This window comes from Nannospalax galili, unplaced genomic scaffold (genome assembly GCF_000622305.1).
Source record: "Nannospalax galili isolate Female #2095 unplaced genomic scaffold, S.galili_v1.0 scaffold511, whole genome shotgun sequence".
NCBI classification, from domain to species: Eukaryota; Metazoa; Chordata; class Mammalia; order Rodentia; family Spalacidae; genus Nannospalax; species Nannospalax galili.
This window is the reverse complement of record NW_008331831.1, coordinates 2,373,524-2,383,124: the sequence shown is the minus strand read 5'-3', so window position 1 is coordinate 2,383,124 and position 9,601 is coordinate 2,373,524. Positions and strand designations below refer to the sequence as shown.

Below are 9,601 nucleotides of genomic sequence, written 5' to 3'. Positions count from 1 at the left end.
TATATAAGTAATTTATATTTAAAATTAAAATTTTACTATATGTCATGGAATAACAGAATTTGTTTCAAATACCTGAGGCGTTCACATTTCTATATTTCAAAGAAATTTGTGAGTCAAAGTTGGGAGACACTCATCTGTTCTAATCTCTTCATAAACTAGAAGCCAGGGCGCCAGAACCTCAGTCTCTTAATTCCAATTGAGATGCTCTTTCAACCTCATTATCATATCTCTTGCTGGCCCTAGAGGCACATACCTATAATTCTAGAACTTGGGAAAGTAAGGCAAGAGGGCCTCAAGGTCAAGACTAGCCTGGGCTATACAGTGAGAACCTATCTCAAAATCAAACAAAAAAAAAACATAAAACAAAAGCAACAAACAAATAAAAAAAAAAAACAAAAACTAACTAACTAACTAAATAAATAAAACCAAGACAAAAGTGCCTCTGACTCATACCTAATGCTTCCCCTCCCCGGCCTCCACTATGAGAGAGGACATTGTCCTATAATTTCTCCTTGCCTATTTGATATACCGTCCCTTGTCAGCCATGGACTATGTCAGCATCCACCTACCCCATATTCACTGATGAATCCTTGAAACTCAAGGTTTTAGGTAGGAGCAGTGGCACACACCTATAGCATTAGCTACACAGGGCTGAGGCAGGATTTGACAAGAGTTTGAGGCTAGCCTGGAACGCATAGTGAGACTGCCTCAAAAAAAAAAAAAAATCAAATTGTTACAACCCATAAAGATGCATGATTACAGAATAGCATTTCTTTTATATGTGTGGGGGGGTGGGGTTGTGTATGTGTTGTGTGTTGTGTGTGTGTGTGTGTGTGTGTGTGTGCCTGTGTACGTGCCAGAGGTCCATGTTAGGTGTCTTCCTCAATTGCTCTCCACCTAATGTTTTGAGAAAGGGTGTCTCACTGGACTTGGAGTTTACCTCTCCCTCCTGCACTAAGGCTACAGATATGTATACTAATCCTGGCTTTTTGATGCTGGGGCTAAGAATCTGAATTCAGGTCTTTATGCTTGAACTTAATAGACTGAGCCATTTCCCCAGTCTGCAGAGTGACATTTCTGATGAGACTTCTCAAGCATGATGTTGTAACAAAAGGGAGATTAAGAGAAAAGCACGATTTTGATTCTGAGCTAAATACAAGGTTGAGCAGGCACTATGTGGAGGATGCCCAAGGAAAGCTAGATTGTTTACTGAATAACTATTATTTCAGAGAGATCTCTGCGGCAAATTGAAAACTACACAATCCACTTAAACGAAGAAGGAAGAATCTTTTTCAATTACAGGCTTTGAGGTAATTCCTATTTATGGCATGAGGACATCTAGAGGTTGAAAGAAGAATTATTAATAAATGCATTCTATGAGAAGCATGTTTTCTAGACTTTGTTTTTTAAAATGCTGCATTACAAGAGGTACCCAAGGGGTCAGAGAGATGGCTTAGCAGTTAAGGGCACCGGCGGCTCTTGTTGAGGACCTGGGTTCAGTTCCCAGCACCCACATGGAAGCTAACAACCTTCCATAACCCCAGCTCTGACCCTGTGGGCATTGCAGGAGTGTCCTTACATGCTGCATATACTATATTCATACACATAAAATAAAAATAATAAATAAAATATGTTTTTAAAAGAGGTACCCAAGACAATGAAAAGAGAAATGATGTAGGTTTGTATAAAGGGTACAGGACCAACAGAAAGAGCCTCCAATGTCTAACACTGGAGCCGTTTGAACAAAAATACAGTAATACTGGATCATAGCCCCAAACAAAATAAATATCCATAACAATGTAAATAAATGGTTGGGTAAACTAATAAATGGTAGGGAAGAAATGAATTTGCATGAAGTCAAACATCAAGTAAATGTATGTAGCTACTCTGTCTCCAAGCACGCAATGCATACTCTCAACTCTGTCTGTGTGTGCATTCCTCCACTGCACCCAGCGTGGGGGAGGAAAAGGAGACAAGTACCTCAGGTGACTGAGCACAACACAGTCATGAGATGTTGATAGAATATACTCCTGCACTAATGATGAAAGTGGCTTTGTTACCACTGTGATCATCATCTAAACCCATATTCTCTATCTTATCAGGAGAAAAACATCAAATTCCAATAAGGAGTTTCTTACAATATTCCTAAAACTTCCAGAACCATCAAAACCAGGAAAAGACCAAGAAAACATCACAGTCAAGCAGAGCTTGGGAGGTTATAATTAAACCTAACGTAACATTCTCAATAGGATTCTAGATCAGAAAAGGATGTTAGATAAAAAAAAAAGACCCAGAATAAACCATGGATTTATTTTTAGTAAAAATGTATGAATACTAACTCCTTAGTTTTAATAAGTGCACTTACCATACTAAGATGCTAACAGGAGAAAGTGTGTATATATGGAAACTGTACTGTTTCTCAAGTTTTCTATAAAATTGAACTAGTCTTAAAAAAATTAAATGTTATAAAATTAAATACTCTTGGCCTCTTACCTTCTAGTTACTTGTGAACACAAGTTAGAGGCAATTTAATTAAGAAGAAAGTGTGGAAGGGAAAGAGAAGGCAACATTGAGTCTAGAATTAGGGTCAGGAGGAAATCAATTCAAGGCCAGAAATGGTCACAGAAGCAAAGAAAGTTACTGTTCCTAGTTATTTTAAAGCTTCAAAGTTCACCTGCTAAGGGTCTGCGTTTTACTGTAAACATTTACTGGCTCCTTCCTTTAAACGCTCATTATTGGGATTTAGCACTGCTAATTAAACACATTATAATCTAGAATCCCCAAGAAAGAAAAAAAAGATTATACTAAGAGCATCATTTTTTGTCCTTGTTTTTGAGATGGGGAATCCCTGTAGCCCCAGCTGACTTGGAATTTTCTATGCAGACCAGGATAGCCTCAGAGATCTGCCTGCACCACCATGCTTGGTAGCAACGTTTTTTAAAAACTGAAAATAAGTTATGCCTATAAGGAAGTTTAGCTACAAAATTCAGCATAGCTACAAAATTCATGAAATACAGTGACGTTTCGTGTCCTGTAAGATCTCACTATCCAGTGAGGCAGGTAGTTTCGTATCCCCACTATTAGAAATATGTCAGCTTGTATGTCTAACAAAGCTCTCAATCAAAAATTCAAATTAAATAGAAGGAAACCTTAAGTGTTCCTCTGCAGAATAATCCTGAATTACATCTGAATTCTGGAAGGCTAATCTGATCATTTTTTAGACTAGAGGAAGGTACACAAAGGATCTGTGCCTGTTTACTGTCCACAAAGAAAGGTATGTTACAAACTATTTCACAAACTTGCTCCCAAATACTTTCATTTTCTGAGGGCAATGATGAAAATTTGTTCTGCAACCAAAGCCCTTACAGGACAAATTATTTTAATTAAAATATTGGAATATGAAGTGATATAGAGGGTCCTTCTTTATAAACTCCATCAGCATTTTCTTAAGAAAATAGCCAAGATTTTCACTTTATAGAAAGAGATTTGCATTCTCCAATTATCTCCACCTGGAAAGTTACAGAGTAAATAAAAAGGGGGAAGGGAAGTTTACTGAAGCAGCTGTAAACACAAACTAAAGCAATCAAAGCAGCATTTGGAGGCCTAAAATTTGGTTGCCCTTCACCCCATAGACAATCAACTGCCTCCCAGCAGGGTAGAAACCTACTCCACTCCAATAATTTACATAAGAAATTAGCAACCAAAATTTACATATGAATGGAAGAACTCAGCAGTCCATCAGGTGTTAAGTATCTGCTTATCTAAATTGCCTCTAAAAATAGCTTTACCTTCCTTTAAGCCTTAGGTAAACAGAGGATTTCCCATGGAGGGAAGGTGGCATTCTAAAACCAGGCAGGCAATCATTCTGTTGCAGGGTTTCAATGCTGTTTTTAATGGGAATTTTGAGGCCGTCCTCCAGTTACGCAAGAAGATTCTTAGACCTATCTTGGAGGGAGCCCAACTGCAAAAGCGATGTGAAATGTAAAGTATCAACTTATAAACTATTTCTTATTTAAAACGTCACAGGTGAATTGGGAAGGGGGAAATGAGTGATAACCAGCAGTTATTAAAACCTAAGTATGTGAGATAAGGCCAACCTGGTTCCAGGTTCTAGAGTTCCAGGCCAGCTGTGGCTACAGGGAGTCTCTCTCTCTCTCTCTCTCTCTCTCTCTCTCTCTCTCACACACACACACACACACACACACATACAACAACAACAACAGTCTAAAGCAGCTGATGGGGACTCTATAGAACTAGTGTTTGAGAATGTGCTGCAATTTGAATTTTCTGCTTTGGCCCTCAGGACAATTGCCCTTTACCTTTTAAAATCACCATTTCCCTTTCCGAATACTTCTGTTTTAAACTTTAGGAAGCACTCGTTATTTTTAGATCACTGACTTAAGATCTCAGTAGCTACTAAACGACATTTTCGTGCCTATATATAAAGTAACACTACTGCCAGATACCAGATACCTCAATGGGCCAACTGAAAATATACTCCTGGCACAGAGAGACAGGGAAAACACTCCTCTTTTTTTTTTTTTTTTTTCCAGAAAATTTGGTTATTTAAAAACTTTTTACTTGGGTTCTATTTAATTATCACATATAATGAGATTTTCAGCGGTACTTCATTTTAAGCACTATTCAACTTGTTGCTTGATGAATTAACTATTCAATTGAGAAAAAGATATAAAATGAATATAAAACAAGTAAACAGAAATATACTAGTCACCTTCCACATCTCCACAGGTTTAAAGGCTTATATTACATCAATACGGAGTAAATCAGTACACATCAGTAAGTCTGGGCAGAAGGAACCAATCATTAAATGAAAACAAATCCTCAAGGAGTGATGTGCTACAGGGCCTGAGCCAAAGACCAGCAGTAGACCAACTGCCAGAGCCCATTGCAGTGAACCAGGCACAGGCTAGCTACTAGGAGAATCACTCTGAGCTCTTCACCCTCTAGGTAGATCTGGATCCCTTTACTGGTTGTCAGATTCTCGGGAGTATTAGGAATCAAGAGAAAATGAAACTCCCAAAGAAGGCCAACTATTTATATGGGTTTACCTGGATAAATCTTAAATTTATCCCAAATTATTTGTTCTCCAAACTTTAGAAGGAAGCTCTTGTGAAATTTTATACTTCAGAAGATAAATCCCTCCCCCATGTCTCCTCAAGACTTTCATGCAAGGACAATGTCTACGCTAATGTCAGTGTGAATATAAAATATATCCTACCTAATCCGGAGAAAGTGAAACCTATATACTAATTAGATTGATGACCAGAATATAGAAACTAAATGGAGGGAAGAAAGTAGAATTTAAGTTGTGATATCACCAAAACCACAAAACAATAAAAATATTAGAAACCAGCATTTTTTATTAAAAGTGTGATTAAAAACATGATGGGGTTACTGGGCATGGTAATGGTACATGCCTTTAATTCCAGCACTCAGGAGACAGAGGCAGAGGCAGGCAGATCTCTGTAAGATGGAAGCCAGCCTGGTCTACATAGTGAGTTCCAAGCCAGCTGGGGCTACAGGGAGACCCCGTCTCAAAAAGACCAAAATAATTTTTTTTTAAAAAAGACAAAACACAAAAAACAAAGAAACAAACAAACAAACAAACAAAAAACCACACAAGCAAAAACAAAACCTGAATAAATAAAACGAGATTGTCACACTTCTTACATTTTTATCCTATGTAGACAAGTTTTACATTTGTAATATTTATAAAATTTATACATATATTTGTAAATTTTATTTATTATTTTTATTTTATGTGTATGTCTATATTGCCTGCATGTAGGTAAGTGCACCCATGTTGTGCAATGCCCACGGAGGTCAGAAGAGGCTGTTGGATGCCCTGGGACTGGAGTTATGGACAGTTGTTAGCTGCCATGTGGGTGCTGGGATACGAACCCAGGTCTTCTGCAAGAACAACCAGTGGTCTTAACCACTGAGCCATCTCTCCAGCCCCAAAAGATTTATATTTTACCTCTATACTTAATGAATACCTAAAATAGACGTAGGGCTGGCAAGATGGCTCAGCAGGTAAAGTCACTTGTCAACAAGCCTGACCACCCAAGTACAATCCCCAGAACTCATACTCAGGAGACAGAGTCAGACAGATCTCTGTCAGATTGAGGCCAGTCTTATCTACATAGTGGGTTCCAAACCAGCTGGGACTACAGGGAGATCCTGTCTCGAAAAGCCAGGGGTGGGGGAGGGGGAGTTCCTGAGAGAGCTGTGTTCTGGCAGAGAACATGGAATACTGCAAAAACTTTGATTTGTGTTTAAAGTTGTATTTGCACAGACCTTCTCAATGAATCTCAGTCTTTTCATCTGTAAGAAGGGTGATACTCATGTCTCCTGTAGACACTGCTGTGAAGTCACAGGAGACAACAGGAGTAAAAATATAACCACTCACTGGTATCCAGCCTTGAACACCATGGGGAAGGACTGGGAACACAGACGGTATTAGATGACAATATGGAAAAGGAATCAAAAATGCAAACCTACCATCTGTAGTGCAAGATCCTTCTGGGGCAGGTTTTTGTGAATAGGGAATTGGTGGGCTGTTGGAATCAGACATTTCTTCATCATCTTCATCATCTTCCATCTCATTAATTGCTACATTGTTGGAAAAATCCAGACTGCCATTTTGGGTGTAACGCTGTACCAGGTCTTTATCCAGATCTTCCACCTTAGGTTTGACATCTGGGTCAGCAAAGACATCATAGCAATTTTAATTTAAAAGATGCATATGAATCATAAGAAAAATTCCTAGTTCTGAAAGAAATCTTTGAGGAGAGGGAAACTAGTGTTTTTATTTTATTTACTTATTTACCTATTTATTTATTTTATTTATTTATTGGTTTTTTCGAGACAGGGTCTCCCTGTAGTCCCAGCTGGTCTGGAACTCACTATGTAGACCAGGCTGGCCTTGAACTCACAGAGATCCACTTGCCTCTGCCTCCTGAGTGCTGGGATTAAAGGCGTGCTCTACCACACCCAGTCAGGAAACTAGTGTTTTTAACACTTAGCCAAATGGTATTGGAGTTCTCAGGATTTGGACTTCTCCACTTCTTCTGAAAGGAACCTAGAAATGCTTGCATGTGATGGGAAACGTACCTGAAGATGTGAAAGGGTGCTGGTCAGGGTCCAAGTACAGCTGGGAAAAAACTGGCCGCGGTACTACACTACTACATCTGAGCGAGGCTTCAATGGAGTTGTGGAGAGCTTCCTCAAATCTAGCAGATTTCAGTTGCCCAGCATATGAGTTCCCCATGGTCTTTGCCAGCACATTCCAAAGGAAAAGAGGAAGAAGAAAATTGATATTAGAGGTTCATGTCCTAAAAGTACAGGTATGGCAAATATAAACTATATCCAAATATCTTATGATGTGAACTGTATGAAATGTGTTCTTAACACGTCTGGAAAGATGGCTCAGTGGATAAAGTCACTTGCCACCAAGCCTAAAAACATAAAGTCAATCCCCAGAACCCACATGGTGGAAGGAAAGAACCAGCTCATACAAATTGTTCCCTGACTGCCACAAGATTGCACCCATGTGTACACACATCAACACAAAATAAATGAAAAAAGAAGAAAGAAGGAAAAAAAAAACTTATCTATTACACATTGCTTATAGATTTAGTCCTTACAGTCAAGGCCTATCTCAGAAAGCCCCATTAAGCAATCTTGTAATTTAACAGTTATAACTGTTTCAGGTCAAAGCTCTTTTACCTATAAGGCAAGATTAACCTGTCAATCCTGAAGCCTAACCTCATGAACAATTGGACTACACCTTCTTCTTACCATTGCTAGGCCACACCCCATATCAGCTCTGGCTTTAGAGTAAATATTTAATCTATTACTCTAGGAGAAAAAAGACTCCTTTGCTAACAAAATGAAAGCTTTATGATAATTAATTTAATTAACAAATTCCTTAAAGCACTTTCTGTATCTTTTAACTCAGGGAACTCATGTATGTGATGCTACTATTTATTTATTTATTTATTTGTTTGTTTGTTTGTTTGTTTGTATGAAAACACTTGTTTCTTTTGTCTTGTCTGAAACTTTTGAGGATTCTCCAGGAAAGTCAATAATAATAAGTCTGAAGGTATGGTCTATAGTTCTCATCACTAATGTTTGTGTACCATTCTTTAGCCACTGAAAATTCCATGTATATGGTAATTAAAAGTACCAGAATGGTGGAACTAACCTTCTTAGATGTTTAACAGCTATACTTTGAGGCCTATACTAATCTGGTCTGAGGGACTTATAGGACAGTTTTTGCTCCTTGCCCTCCAAGGTCAACTAAGTTCCAGGGGACTATGGAGCATCTCTCAAAATGTCCTGTAACTGTGGTGAGTCACCTGTCATCCTGTTCAGGGAGGCCATGGAGACCCCACCAGATGGACTTGAACCAGTGCCCAGTCTACAAAGAGGAGGGTCAACACAGAGGAAACATTTCCTCCATGCTTCCAAGTGAAGCCAGCCATGATTGAGCAGGACCTTTGACTTATCTTCACATAGGTGGAACTGGTAAAAGGAGCCAGGGGCTCCTCCCAAGGCCATGTAACCCCTAAGGAACAGATCCTCCAACAATCTGAAGAGTAAAAATAAATTGGTTTCTTTGGGCCAACTGTATGGTCTTAAACACCCAAAAGGGAAGTATAACCAAAGATTAATCAGTATATTTATTTAAGAGTTCAAGGGATTACACTTCCTAGACACTAGGCTTAAGTCCATATAAAACGTTAGACAATTATTTCTCATTGATTATTTTGTTTCTAAACAGAAAGTGCTGCTCAGATGTAAGACTTCAAATCTTGATCTGGAATACTGTAGTGCCCACCTGTAGCTAAGGGAGAGAACCCATTATTTTTCTAAAATGATGGCTACATTTGTTTTCTCTCCCTATCTAGAAGTCTTTAAGAGGGAACTGACACTGATCCTAGCCACTCCAACAGCTATTAAAATGCTTGAAAACAAATCTTGAGCCCATCACTCTGAGTCCAGCCTTGGGAGACAAAGGAAAAATGAGGAGGAACCCAATAGAGGGATGTTTTGGAAGCTCTCATCAAGAAATCCTAATGGACTCTGATATGAACAATTGAAATTTGCCCTGTTCTGACTTTTTTCTAGTTCCCTGTCTAGAACTTGTAATGCTAACTACTCTTGCCTTTACTTCTCCTTCACATCCCGTTTACCAGTCAAGGACCTTCTTTTCTCCCTACAGATAAGAGTTATGAAATTTGGGAGTCTTTTAGATAGACCCACTGAAGGGGTACCCCAATTGCCTCACCCTGTGTCCCTGTTCAGCATGGAAGAAGCCAAAGCAGTCTGTGTTGCGACTCCCTATTGATAATTGGGATAACCTCTTCAGAGGATGGGGTGATAAGAATAGGAGGTAGGAATGTGCTAGGCAGTTAGGGTAAAAAGACCCCAAAGAAAAGTAGCCAGTTTCTTGGCTAAAAGTCAAAATGTCCTTGAGCCTCTTAGCAACATGCTCTGTTCCAAAGGACAAAAATGTCAAAAGTTATTTGGGATCTTATATCTAATCCTTAAAAGATTTTAGGGTTACCTCTTCAGA

General features: G+C 38.8%; 1 protein-coding gene across 3 annotated transcripts in view; it reads right to left on the bottom strand.

Moving 5' to 3' along the window:
- Positions 1–9,601, bottom strand: part of Greb1l (GREB1 like retinoic acid receptor coactivator) — a 274,544-nt gene that overhangs the window by 131,782 nt on the left and 133,161 nt on the right. For all 3 annotated transcript variants that reach the window (XM_029560559.1, XM_008826964.2, XM_017796571.1), the window contains exons 3-4: positions 7,135–7,294; positions 6,523–6,720 (exon numbers count right to left, since the gene is read on the bottom strand). In XM_029560559.1, the coding sequence (XP_029416419.1) occupies positions 6,523–6,720; positions 7,135–7,291 (355 nt within the window). In that variant the 5' untranslated portion in view covers positions 7,292–7,294. The remainder of the gene's footprint in view (positions 1–6,522; positions 6,721–7,134; positions 7,295–9,601) is intronic.